Source organism: Sinohyriopsis cumingii, chromosome 14 (genome assembly GCF_028554795.1).
Source record: "Sinohyriopsis cumingii isolate HCF-2022 chromosome 14, ASM2855479v2, whole genome shotgun sequence".
In the NCBI taxonomy this organism is placed as follows: domain Eukaryota; kingdom Metazoa; phylum Mollusca; class Bivalvia; order Unionida; family Unionidae; genus Sinohyriopsis; species Sinohyriopsis cumingii.
The window spans coordinates 66,100,727-66,115,197 of record NC_142974.1 but is presented as its reverse complement, the minus strand read 5'-3'; the positions used below and the strand labels follow the sequence as shown (position 1 = coordinate 66,115,197).

The following is a 14,471-nucleotide window of genomic DNA, read 5'->3' as shown; positions in this document are numbered from 1 at the left end:
GATTGTCTGTCCTCGGCACTAGCCACGTTACTACCGTCTGTGTTACGAATATACAACTAAAATAAATTACATGAAAGATTCCAGCGGTGATAATTTTGTCAGTATCAACAGAAAGAGAATGTTATCAGTTTCAACTCACTAGCATCACTAACATAAGAAATATTTACTATTTCAAACACAACTCATTAATAACAGCAGGCGGTATTAATTTTGCTTGAGCCACGTGTTATTGTTAACAGGTCAGTGCGTCACTTTTATTTTTAGGTTAGGCTGTGCTACTTTTAGTCAAGCCAGACGCGTGACCTGAGACATCTAAATTGTGAGTCAAACTGACGTCCCTGCAATTCGTTGTAGTTATAAAAAAGTCACATTGCTAAAATCTTTTATGTCAAATGACAGTGATTTCCAATGAAATCGTTGTTGTAATCATACTATTGAATGATTATGCGGGCGTGGGCCTACCGAAAACGTGGCGTCGACCTTGAGTCACCCCCAACATGGCCCCATTTTACAGTTTGGGCCCGAAAAATAAATACTAAAAATAATACAAAAATAGCCAGCCGTCGCGGTCTCCAAACTGCAAAACTGGACTGAAATGTTTTAATGTTTTTGTTCAAAATTCAATCAGAGGCTTCAATGAAAAAGTGTAGCAAAGATGTTCACTGATTAATGTAATTAAACTGTATTGTTCGATTAATTTTTTCGAGTGTTCTGAGTTAGTCACAAAATTTGCGACAAGCTGTTCTGAATATTTTTAATATAAAAATATTTGCCAGCTGCTCCAATTGACAAATATTATTTTGTTTCTTCAGTCTCTAAATTTATTGATTTAACGGCTCTCAGTGTGTTTTGTGTTTGCTGATTTCTTTTTCCTTTTGCAATTCTATCTGTGTATTATCGCTTGCAAGTTTTTTGCAGACGATTATTTGTTTTGATTCAATTATTATGGTCAATAACAAGACCGTCACTGATAATACCGTATAAGAATCTGCTAGAACGAAACTATTTAGATTATTTACTTCCATGAATTCCAATACCGATAATGAAATTCACCATACTATTCATATTTCCGATATTTTTTAAGACGAAAGTTTTTGATTACACCTACTAAATTAGCCTCTTAGTTTGTGAAGATCGTATGTTGCACAAATTCATCAATCATTTCTCAGATTTTTCCATTATATTATTCTACTTTCTCTAATACGACATTATAATTTTTTATGCAACCATCGATGTAATCTCGTGTGTCATTTATTTTTACATCATCATCAGCGTTCATTTTTCAAAATATCTTTTCAACACGCGATATTTTCGTCCACCACTAGCGACACATATTTCAGTTTTCCTTTTCACCCCACCCCACATATGAGAGAGAGTGAAGGCTGAAGCTTGGAGGACAGATAGATGACTCCGACCACTCAACTTTTGATGACAAAATAGCTGTCATATCCATCTGCAACCGACCTAACTGGAGCGAGGTTAAGGCCATGTACAGTGGAAGTTTTTCACTGGCATAGATCTTATCCAACACTTTTGTGGTTGCTTCCTGGTGTCGCAGATGTGGAGGATGAATGTTGCAAAATAGCGGAAGAAACAGTAATGGAGTAGGACGTAGTGATCCAGAAATTATGCACATTGGTGTGTTGAGCTGGATATCAATTAGTCTTGGATGATCGAGCCCAGACAGGAGCGCAATACTCGGCTGTCGAATAACAGAGGGCCAGTGCGGCTATCTTGAGTGACTGAGCACTAGCGTCCCATGTTGAGTAAGCCAGTTCGCAAAGCAGATTGTTTCGAGTGCTAAGTTGTGCTGCAGTTTTCTTCAGGTGGTTATAGGATATAAGGGATCTGTCCAAAGTCACACTAAGGTATGGTGGTGTCGGGTCGTGTCTTATTTGCTGCTCGTTGAGGAGGATGCAAAGCTCACGGTTCGCATCTGTATAGTTAAGGTGGAAGTCGCTGCAGAATGTCTCTGTTACGCTTGGCTGTCGTCGCCTTTTCTTGAAGAAGTCAGGAATATCCTCCAGGTCCTTTTTCAGTACCTCCTCAAGCTAAGAAAATGAGCGACTTTGGGTCCCGAGAGTAATGTGATCTGCATACATGAACTTGCCTGATTGTGTTACAGGTACAGCTAATGACATTCAGCAAACTTGTGTGTCCATTAGTCTCACGCCTCCACGAGCTGCAGCTCTCTCTGATGTGAACTCTGAAGTGCCTGTTGCGAAGGAACAGTTCAGTAGTCTCAACTCTCCAGCGCGGCAATGCTCTGGAAATCTGCATGCTATACCGTGTCATATGCAGCTGTTAGATCCAGAAAAGCAACTCCAGTTTTAAGGTTTCTCTGAGACCTGTTTTTATCAAATGTAGTCAGGGCAAGGACTTGATCGCAAGTGCTATGGCCATGCCGGAAGCCTGCCTGCTCAACAGTTTTGATATTCTCCATGTCAGGACCAATTCTTTGGAGCATCAGGCGCTCCAGTACCTTAATAGAGACTGAAAGCCAGGAGATCGGCCGATAACCCGCCGCATTGTTGGGATCTTTGCCTAGCTTTGGGATCGCAATAATCTTTATCTGGTGCCAATAAGTTGTAATGCACTTTTCCCTAACAAAGCGGGTGTAAAAAGCTGCTAGTCATTCTTTTTTATGTTTGGACCAAGATGCTACATGTTTTCATATCCTGCTGATTTATCTGTTTCTTCAGAGATGCTTTTTCCACTTGTAATAGGTGGCTAGCTGCAGCATTGGTTTGACAACAGGGTGAATTGGAACTGGTGGTTCCTGAGTGGTGCCAAGTCTTTGAATCAAATTCTAGCAGTTCCGGCTGGAGCGCGTGAAGTAAAGTGTTCCTTTATTTTCCTCCTAGCTAGTGATCCTGGCATTGTCCAGGGAATCGATCAGGTGATCGGCTATGTCTGGGTCTCCAGATGCATAATAGGCCTGGAGAAGAGCCTGACATTCTTCATCACAACAGTATGTACAGACTGGCCGACAACCATTAGTGACAGACTAAGTGACTGCCTTGAGTTTGGCTCTTTGGAAGCGGCGGTAGGACTCCTTGACTGGTATGCACTGAGATGGTATGGTGACTATGCTACACTCCAGTATTTCAGTGTACTTCGTCCAATCTGCTTTGCGGACGATTCAGAGCGGTTGGTAGACATAATCTTGTACCCTCCTACTTGGACCACATCGCAGAATATGGTAGAGGAAACTGGACAGGTATCAATAATCCGAAGCGTGCATACGTAGCACGGCCGAATTTGGAGTCAGGTGTTGACGAAATAAGGTAAAAGCCTCCATTGTTGGATTGTCCTGCTACCTGGTCTGCTACGTGTGAGTGTCCTGCAGACATATTATGTCAACATTATGACTGTGGGCTATAGCGCTGATGATGGTTCGTTTGGTTGCTGATAGACTCTCGGCGTTAAGTTGTAAAACTCGTAAGGCCGGCTAGATGGCTTGACAGTCAGCGGACATTGGCAAGTCGGGGGCTGCTCTTGGTAGTGGTACGTGACCGGGTATCATTGCTGAATTTCGGTTTGCAAGTTGGATCCTTTGTTTCCACAGCCTCGGGCGGAGCCTTGGCTGAGTACTTACTGAAAGCGCGACGTGAACGCGGATCCATACACCCCACAACAATGAATGATGAAACCTAAAGCTGATATTGCATCGTTCATGATATGAATATCGCCATGCTATTCCTAGAAGTCATGGATGATGCAAACATAACTGAGCTTACATCAATCTGCTGAACAAAATGCCCTATGTCAGCTCTAGACACCATACAATGTCGTGTTCTCCTATCGGTCAGTGTTTGATTTTGCAAATGGCACAAAAATTAGCAGAAACACCTCATACTTGTGTGAACAAAGCAGATAACTTCTGGTCAAGTGACTTCTGGATCACAAAAGTTTAGTATAACCACTATGGTTAAGAAAGCTTATCACCTTTATTTTGGCTCCCATCTTCCTCATCTGAACCACACATCATAAACAAGGTGAACCGAATCAACTTGTCAGGGATTTGGGACTATCCATGAGTAAGGCAGAGCTATTGAGCTCCACACTACAGCAGTCGAATTGCGTGGCAGATGATAATGAGTTTCCATATTCCTTGACCCTCAAAATGATATTTTCCCATTCTTCTTCATGGAAGGTGATCGTGTAGCCTGCAATAACATCGATATTGTGATGGCAGCCCTCAACATCTTTCACGATCCTGATGAGTGAAGACTAATCATTGATTCATCGAAGACGAGTCTTTTGTCTGTTTTGCTGCATAATGGCAGCGTTTTGCCATCAATTCCACTTAGTCATGCAGTCCATACCAAGGAAGCCTACGAAATCATGAAACAACTTTTGAGGTGCATAAACTATAACCAAAATCAATGGCAGCTTCGTGGTGAATTGAAGGTTCTTGCTTTCTTGCTTGGTCTGCAGACTGGATACACAAAGTACAGCTGTTTTCTCTGCGAATGGGATAGTCGTGCAAGAGATTCGCACTACATCAAGAGAGATTGGCCACTCTGACAGTCATTGGAGCCTGGGACTAATCAATGCATGCAGACTATTACTGGAAATGACAATAGATGCTACATTTAAAAAATACAAGAGACGAGTAGACACTGAGTAAGGAATAAACTTCTGTTTTATAATAAAATTTATATATGTGACCCTTTTGCTGTTTTTTTATTATAAAAGTGTTACATAAACAGGAAAGTGAAATACTATGTCATGCAACCATAAACACATGAAAGTACTTAGGTTTACACGTTATGATTAAAACTCTACACAATATACATAGACGTAAAGTATTAAAACTTAAATATCTTGTTAACAGTAGCCAATCAATAGTTTTAGTTGTCATATTTGAATTTATGACATCATAATTCATAATAAATAGCACATTTTATCTCTGTGCAGAGAACTTCTGAAAAGTTGTAGACCAGTGTTAACCTGTGAAAACAACTGTCCACTGATGAATTGTGTACGACCCGGATGCCTCCGATGTAGCTCTATCATAAATGTTTATTATTCTATTATCCTAGCAAACACAATGACATCAGTTCTTTTATAAACTATTATAATTATTGGTTCTACTTTATACATTATTTTAAACATTATCCTGAAATAGTTTTGTTCGGATGAAATAGTCAACCTAACTCCATCCACGGCAAAAGATACTTCAAGGCCTGGTATATATGTTTTATTTCAAAATATATTATCATCATAATCCTTTATTTGATAACAAAGATGTGCGGTTAATATTTTAAAATATCCATTGATAAACAACTCCTTACCGATTGGAGTAGATATTTTTAAATCTGTCACATCTAATGAAATTTGATACGATTTTAAATGTTAACCTTATTCAGCTTTGGATATCATTTATTCTAGTGCTCTGATATTATATCAATCTTTGTATATATCTCTGTAATCTATGAATGTATCTCTGTAATCTAAGAATGTATCTCTGTAATCTTTTAATCGAACCTCATAGTATTCTGTCTGCAGCTAAATCCATTAGATATGTTGATCTACCGAGCTCTTGTTCAGTTTTATTTACACTGTTCTCTATATTGTTTTATTCTGTTCTAACTCGTAACTCGTTTATCTTTCCATCAAATCCTTTAAATGATCCTGATGTTTCTGCGAGCGTTCTGTTAATCGTTTCAGTTGAGGTTTTAAGGTAGACTAGATCATTGAGTTTGTGTGCGAATGTCAGAGAGCTTTGTGCAAGCGTGTAATAGTTTTCCACAGAAATGATAGGTGACTTGAACAGAATCTGATAGTTTCCGACATGGCTCATAAACACGGTTATAGTAGCATCATATTCAGATCGCTAAAAGGTTAATGTCTCAGTCGTTGTCGTTAAAGGGGTCATTATCGTGGCGTTACTGTGGTCCACGTACGTCTTCGTTTCAGCACCACCGGCTAATTTCAGTTCCTCAAACCAGCAATTATATTTCCAGTCATGACGAGTTAACCAGTCATTGAACCATCTGGCATAGGAACATATCCAAGGAGCTCTTCGCGGATCGCTCAGATTGATATAAAAGAGTTTTTTTATTTTCCCCTCGCCAGTAAATACCATGATATTTTCACTGGTTGCACCTACAACTCGCCGGGAAATAACAGCCTACTTGATATAACTCGTCTTTAACCGTCCTTGCTGATCCTGAAAAACACCATGTTCATACTGGACGACCCCGGTGAGACTCATACGTTCAGCAAGTTCATCTCGCGTCACTTACGCGGACAAACCAACGTCACATGGGAACTAACGTGTAGCAACTCTTCAGGTAATATCAACCATTATAAATTATTAAACCTGTTTAAAACCATGTCATCTGCTAGTTTTCTCATGCACGACTTCATGCGGCTGCGATGTTGAACTTGACATGGAGTTAAGTACAGCAAGAACTTTTGGATTGCATATAGGTTAATGCGTTAATGTCTGCATTGGCAATGTTGGATACATATTGGTATGTTACCGGTTGAGACACAATAGTTTCACAAATCACTCGGTGGAGCTAATCTGTACTAATCAAAATAAACAACTGAAACAGCGCTTGCAACTCAATGAGTACCGAGACCAGAACGGTTATTGAGATTAATGATACCAGTTTTTTTCCGATGACTGATCACGCATGAAAACACATCTGAAGTTTCTGATATTTAATCGACCAGATGTATCAAGTAAATCAAAATTGGTCATGGGGAGTTATAGCAAAAAGCCCTAGGCCTTCTCAGACATTGGCTGTACAGTGTTCCGGGTAATTATTGAGTCCGTCCATTTTTATGTCTTTAGACGATGTCCTGTCGCTTTCTTTAGTGCCATACCGGCAGCTGTTCAAAAGGGACCGATTGCGGCCGTTTTCGCAACAGCTTGAGCTTCAGCTGCAAACAGAGCTTACATTTTTGCTATAACTGGAAATCTACCACCGATTCTTGCTGTATCACTGATCGCATTCGTGAAAAGATCAAGTCGCACGCCAGTTTTTGATTGCTTGGCCCCATTGTAGTTTTTGAGCTGACGTACAGTCAGCTATGACTTATATTGGCATTGCACCGCCGTTGATTTTAGAGCCATTTTTGACACAGAATTCTTGTTTGATGAAGATTTCAGCTTTTTATTCTTACCCTGGCCCAGAGTAACGTTGACCTGATGATATGACTATTATAAATCATGAATGATCTAATTACATAAATTGCATATATTCTACTGGTTCATTTAATGACTCTCATTCGTCCTGCAACGCCCTCAAGCAACATTGCTTTGTCTGATAGTAATACAGTAATTGCTCTGTAAGCAATAGGACTAGCCGGTAATACACCTATTCATTCCCAAAAATGTATCTCAACGACTGATTGTATGAACAATGAGAAATAATAGATCGTTATAGCGTTGTAAAGTCCAGCTAAGATACCCACAAACCAGAATTAACATTCTGATTGTGCCTTATGAATGTCATCAACCGATCATATGCACGTGCAACTTGATTGTTGGTGAAATACACCAGAACTTCCGGATTTGCGTGTATTCTCAGTTTTTGTGTTTGTGAATCTCCTCTTGCTTTTTCCTGAAGCGCTATAAATATATGTCGTGGTGTTGAAACTCCCTGCTGTCATGCTATCTGGCATGTGAATAACCCAGCAACGTTACTCTATACGCTGTCTCTGGTCATCGTCAAGCACGACATCGTTGAATTACTGCCGCTATCCATGAAAAATAGCAGTCACTGTTCTTCAACAAGTGATGGTGTCATTGTTGGCATCCACAATGAAAGCTTCGCCAGTATCACCTTACCTACATCAACAGCAGCAGGATGCCAGATTACATCGTTGTGCGTGTCTTTTCAAACTAGTAATATTTAACACCGTAAAAACCTTTTCTATCATTTCTAAAGAATCATATGATATGTGACATTGAGATTTGAATAAAAATTCTTCATAGTCATTCAACATCGATCGACTTGCTGAGAATCATTGATTGCAATTTTAGTTCATTGATGCGACTTCGGTTTCGGCCTTCATTTTCACATTACTGCTCTCGGGGTAATCTGGGTTATCTTTCGCGATATCTTTTCGCGAAAATCGTTGATGAACCTGCGGCTTTTTAATAACCATCGAAATATTTTACCTATGCCAATATCGTGGAGGCGAAGTCCACGTTTTTAAGAAATTATTGAATACTCTTTCCGTCAATTCTGTACGTGGCAATGTTAATCAACGCCATAACCATATTATTAACAAAATCATCTCGATCTCCAATTCCGTATAATGTAGTATCTGCTTTCAAACGTTGACCTTCGATCTCAACAAATGCCTCGGCCGGAAAGGAATATCAGTTTGTATCCTGAACTTGTAGCTCGATTCGTCCACGAGCGTATGGTATACGCGCATCATGAGAATAATATTGTGATCGCTGAGAATGCTTTACTAGCAACATCTGCAAGAGTGTCAATACCCTTATTACGAATAAGTTTTGTAGCTTTCATGCATAATTGTTTTTCAATCCGTATAGCATTTCGGGTTATCCTTCTGAATAAGCCTTGAATAACAGCGTTGATTCCATCTCCGTAGATCGCTTTATAAACCGGTTATCGTGAATTTATCACTCTGACGTGTGCATGTCCACGTTGAGCAATGTGTATAATCCTGTTATTTTGTTATCGCCGATCTAATTGATCCATCAATGTAGTAATCGTCGGTACTTTCATCGATTTATGTCGAATAAAGGCTACTATCCATGACGCCACCGCTAAATAAACTCTGACAAATACCAGCTGCTTCATTGATGCTTTCTTGGGAATTTTTGTCGGCAAGTCTTCCTCCAATCAAATTTTCAAGTCGACCAACATTAACGATTGTATTATTTGAATTAATGTTATCTCGAATCATTGGCGATTCAGCTATCACATCTTCTTTTTTCATGATTATATTTTATCTGTTGAGTATTATTATGGGCGCGATATACATCTTTAACCCAGTCGGCAAATTTGAGAGTGTTACCATATTCGGGTTTTACATATTTATATCTGTCACCATATCTAGACACGGCAATATCAACTATTTATATTTTGTTACTGATCGCGGCAATATCTTCCTCAGTAAATTTATATATTATGCTAGATCTACCTTTTGGTGGTGGTGGTGGTTGAACATCGGGTGGTAGCTGAATTGATACTGGTAGGGGGTGAAGACGGTCAGCAATATCAGCAGGTAATGTCTCAAGAGTTTTTTGTGTTGCCTCAGTTGCTGTAACAATATGTTTGCATGGTTCGACAATTGGTTTAAATAACTGACCTATACCTTCTGTAAATTCCACACGAGCTTCCTGACGCTGTTATAGCTGATGTTTCCTAGAATCAAGGACTGGAATATATCTTTTAATTGCATCAAGTCGTCGTTGAGCTAATTTAGGCGCACGAATCACTCAATATTATTAATACAACAATGATTTAACTATAAATCACTAGTGATTTGACATAAATGATGTCAGTATATTCAACATCAGTCACTTGGGCGTGGTTATCTCATTTTGCTATTTTCTGCAAGATTTCATACAAGTCTGAGATTTACACTTGGTAACCAATAAATCAGCACTGCAACAGGTAAATTCAACATTCTCACAAGGCCTGGATTGTAAACTGGGTCTTGATGGGGGGGAGGGTCACCCACTCAGGGTCGACGCCTTTTCTTTTGGTCGCCCCCCGCTTCTGCTAGATTACCTCAATATGAGTCGTGACTTTTTTTAAATTTCAAACGAACACTGAAGTAGCCTTCTGTTGGATTAGTGATGTGAGTGAAAGAAAAAAAAGCACTCTTATGGGATGAAATAGAATATCTATAAGGAATCACAATTATGACTGTTTTTATATTCATGGGAAAAACATTTTCATCGATACAGCGATTAATTGCATGCAAGGTGTTATTTTGTTTACGTGATACTAACATATATCGAAAAATTATTTTCGTAATACCATATTATAATACAATCAAGTTATCAACGTTTTAGTAAATTTTGTTGAAATGGTTCCTAAGTTTGAGGTAGTTATATGTTTTAGAGATATATTTTATGGAACACGTATGAATTTGTAAATAATGATAATTTATTTTCGTTCCAGGTCCTGGTAAGTAATTTTAACTGAGATACTCAAATGTTATGGAATAAAGTTAATCAGTACATATTCTAATATATTAAGGTTTAGCTTACATTATTTGGAACAAGTTAATGTAAAATCGCGGAGTTATTGCTATCCAGATACATAATTGGATGGCATAACATAACATTTAGTGCTGTTGATTAATATGAACCGGTAAATGACAAGTACCAGAAATAAAGGTCTCTAGAGTAAACACGTGTTATCGTTCCTCAAGCGTTCTCTCATGTATGTTATACTACATTGTTTATACTGCAATTTATATGTCTGATTTTCTTATGATATACATCAGTTATCAGCACAGAAAGTGCCATTATTCAATACAAACAGTTAATGATTTATTGTTACTTTAGGAACGAGTAGGGGCCCCGAGTGGCCGAGTGGTCTAAAGCGCTCTGCGTTACGGATCACTGCCATCTCACCTCTGTCTGCATGTGTTCGAGTCTCGGATTCGGCTAATGTGAGTATGTGAGAAATCTTGCCAGTAGCTTCTCGTGGGTCGGTGGTTCTTTCCGGGGTTTTCCTCGGTTCTTCCTCCACCATTAATACTGACCGCCGTGTATAGCCTATCGTGTGCTGAAAAATGGCGTTAAACCCTACAACAACAACAACAACAATTAGGAACGAGTAGAATATTTATGCATGTTTTCATGATTCAGCCATGTTCTTGCTCTTGAATAGGAAACATACGAATCTACCTCGAGCTCTACATTTAATGCATTTTTAACTAATAATGCAATTTTGACTAATAATGACAGTGTATTCTCATTTCAGCTCGTGGTAAGTAATTTCAAGTGAGATAAGACGTTGTTGTGGAATAAAGTAAATAAGTGTTGTGCCTAGTCATTCAATGCTCAAGATTGTTTTGGGAGGTTAATATGAAGTGCCAGAGCTAAAGGCATACATATAGTCCCAAACTATATAATGTCGGACATCAATCACACACACACACACACACACACACATACACACACACACACATATATATATATATATATATATATATATATATATATATATATATATATATATATATATATATATATATATATATATAGAGAGAGAGAGAGAGAGAGAGAGAGAGAGAGAGAGAGATCCTTTACATCAACTTTATGTTAGTTTTCCTCTTTTTGTTTTTTTTTCATGTGTTTGCATGGACCTTAAATCCATATGCTGCTGATCTAGCAATAGTGTAAACGCAGAATCATTCATTATTAGTATTACAACAATGATTTAACTATAAATCACTGGTGATTTGACATAACTGATATCAGTATATTCAATATCATTCACTTGGGCTTGGCAATCTTATTTTGCCATTTTTCTCCGAGATTTCATACAAGCCTGAGATTTACACTTGGTAACCAATAAGTCAGCATTGCAACAGGTAAATTCAGCATTCTCACAAGGCCCGGATTGTAAAATTGGGCCTTGCTGGAGGTGTCACCCACTCAAGGTCGACGCCTTTTCTTTTGGTCGCCCACTCCCCCTTCTGCAGCTAAACTGCCTCAATACCTGAGTCGTGACTTTCAAACGAACACTTCCCGAAGTAGCCTGCTGTTAGATTAGTGATGTAAGCTAAAGAAAACAAAAGCCCCACTCTTATGGAATGAAATAGAACATGTATAAGGAATTACAATTATGACTGTCTTTATATTCATGGGATAAAACATTTTCATCGATACAGCAATTAATTGCATGCAAGGTGTTATTTTGTTTACGTGATAACAACATATATCGAAATATTATTTGAGTATCATCATATTGTAATACAAACAAGCTATCAGATTTGTAGTAAATTCTGCTGAATTATGAAATACTTGACAAGTTTTAGGTAGATATATGTTTTAGAGATATATTTTATGGAATACTTATGAATTTGTAAATAATGATAATTTATTTTCGTTCCAGGTCGCGGTGAGTAATTTCAAATGAGATACTCAGTTCTTGTAGAATAAAGTTAATCAGTACATATTGTAATATATTAAGATTTTGTTTAGATTATTTGGAACTTGTTAATGCAAAATCGCGGAGTTAGAGCTCTCCAGAAACATAATTGGACGACATAACATAACATTTAGTGCTCTTGTTTAATTTGAACCGGTAGATGACAGGTACCAGAAATAAATGTCTCTAGAGTAAACACGTGTTATCGTTCCTCAAGCGTTCTCTCATGTATTTTATACTACATTGTTTATACTGCAATTTATATGTCTGATTTTCTTATGATATACATCAGCTATCAGCACAGAAAGTGCCATTATTCAATACAAACAGTTAATGATTTATTGTTACTTTAGGAAAGAGTAGAATATTTATGCGTTTTTTCATCATTCAGTCATGTTTTTGCACTCGAATAGGAAATATACGAATCTACTTCGAGCACTACATTCAATGAATGTTTAATTAATAATGCATTTTTAACTAATAATGACAGTGCATTATCATTTCAGCGCTTGGTAAGTAATTTCAATTGAGATAAGCCATTGTTGTGGAATAAAGTAAATAAGTGTAGGTAACAAATAAAGCAATTCCAGCCTAGTCATTCAATGCTCGAGATTTTATTGCGAGGTTAATGTGAAGTGCCAGAGCTAAAGGCATAGTCCAAAACTATATAATGTTATGATGTCGAGCATCCTTTACATAGACTTTCAGTTAGTTTTCCACTTTTTGTTTTCTTGAGATGTTTGCATGGACCTAAAATTCATGTACTGTTGATCTAGCAAAACATGCTTAACGTCCCGTTTTAAATAGAAATAAAATCATGGTGGAATATTCGGTGAACGTAAAATTATTTTAATAGATACTCTGCAAACATACACATTCAACGTATATGACTGATTTGTTTATTTCCAGATATTTGGTGTATGCCATACCTTTGAGAAATATTTGCGCGTAGGAAATGAACAACTCTTCTGTTCTTATCGTATATAATCTTCAAGTTAAAACAAAGTTTGTGTTACCACAGATTGGTTTAATATCGAATATGGATTGTGAAAAGGCCTTATTAAGTATTTTCAAAGTGACTCACGTCATAAACTCTTTGTTACCTTAGTTGCTACAATTTGCTGAAGGTATAACGTAACCTTGTCGCTTAACTGGAAATCGTCCATGCGATAATGAAGAGAATATATATGAACTGAAATCTCGAGTCTTACAAAATGAGCTTTTCAAGTATATCCTTGCACATTAGCAAGAATTCATGATGGACGTATACTCAGATAGCTAATATGTAGGTAAACTATTTATAACAAGACCTTATATGTGTGTGTGTGTGTGTGTAATATCGCAGGTTTATATCAGGTTATAATGTATAGTTGTTTGTTACTTACACATTTTATATAGAATTTTAGCCTTAGAACAATCAAGTAAATGCACCATTCATTCTCATTCAAATACGGACATACTTGGCAAAATCTGTAGCACTGGTTAATTTTACAAACGGTACAGGCACACAAACTTTGACTGGATGCCTACTAAATCTAAACCTTCTTTACCTTCGAAACATTCCTTAGAATTGCAAGAAAAGGAAACGTTACATACACCACTTTGCCTATCCACCATCTAGTGTATATATATATATATATATATATATATATATATATATATATATATATATATATATATATATATATTAAAATACAAATATTTTGTTAAAATTATATGGCCTCTACTGTTAGAACACTTTGTACGGGGAGTATGACCAAAAATGAGGCTAACATTATGTCATATAAAATATCGTTTAATATTATAAGCATAACAATAAGTGTAGGTCAGATAATATGTAATTAATATAATTAGTACAATACTAATTGTTGTCGTATAATATTTAATTTAATATAATAATTATTACGCTATGTGACATATAATATGTACTTGAATATAATAAGTAGAACACTAGCTATGTCATATACTATATAATTCAACTTAATATGATATACTCCAAGCTCATCGCAGTTTTAATATTTATGGCATAGTTGATTGTCACACAATATTTTTAATCTTAACAAGTACATCATAAAAGTCATTCTTATACCACAGTTTTTTATCAGATATAACTAATTCATCTCTATCGAATTTCGAATTAACAAACCTTACGGAGTCTGAAGCAATATCTATGCAATTTATAAAACAACCACATACAAACAATGGACTATGCAATAATCATAAATATAGAATGAACCGCATCAATATATTTAATACGATTAGAGTTGTTCCGTAAGGATGCGTACCGGTAGTTAAAGAGATATTTGTCCCAAATTGCTATGAATACCTCTTGGACAATAGCTGCATCAATCAACAGAC

At 37.1% G+C, this 14,471-nt stretch overlaps 1 protein-coding gene across 1 annotated transcript in view; it reads left to right on the top strand.

Moving 5' to 3' along the window:
• LOC149784031 (uncharacterized) overlaps nucleotides 1-12,101 on the top strand; it is a 63,134-nt gene extending 51,033 nt beyond the window's left edge. Inside the window, exons 5-7 of the mRNA XM_089932937.1 lie at nucleotides 2,735-3,220; nucleotides 10,131-10,136; nucleotides 12,078-12,101. Of these exons, the coding sequence (XP_089789063.1) occupies nucleotides 2,735-3,220; nucleotides 10,131-10,136; nucleotides 12,078-12,101 (516 nt within the window). The remainder of the gene's footprint in view (nucleotides 1-2,734; nucleotides 3,221-10,130; nucleotides 10,137-12,077) is intronic.
• Nucleotides 12,102-14,471: the final 2,370 nt, after the last annotated feature.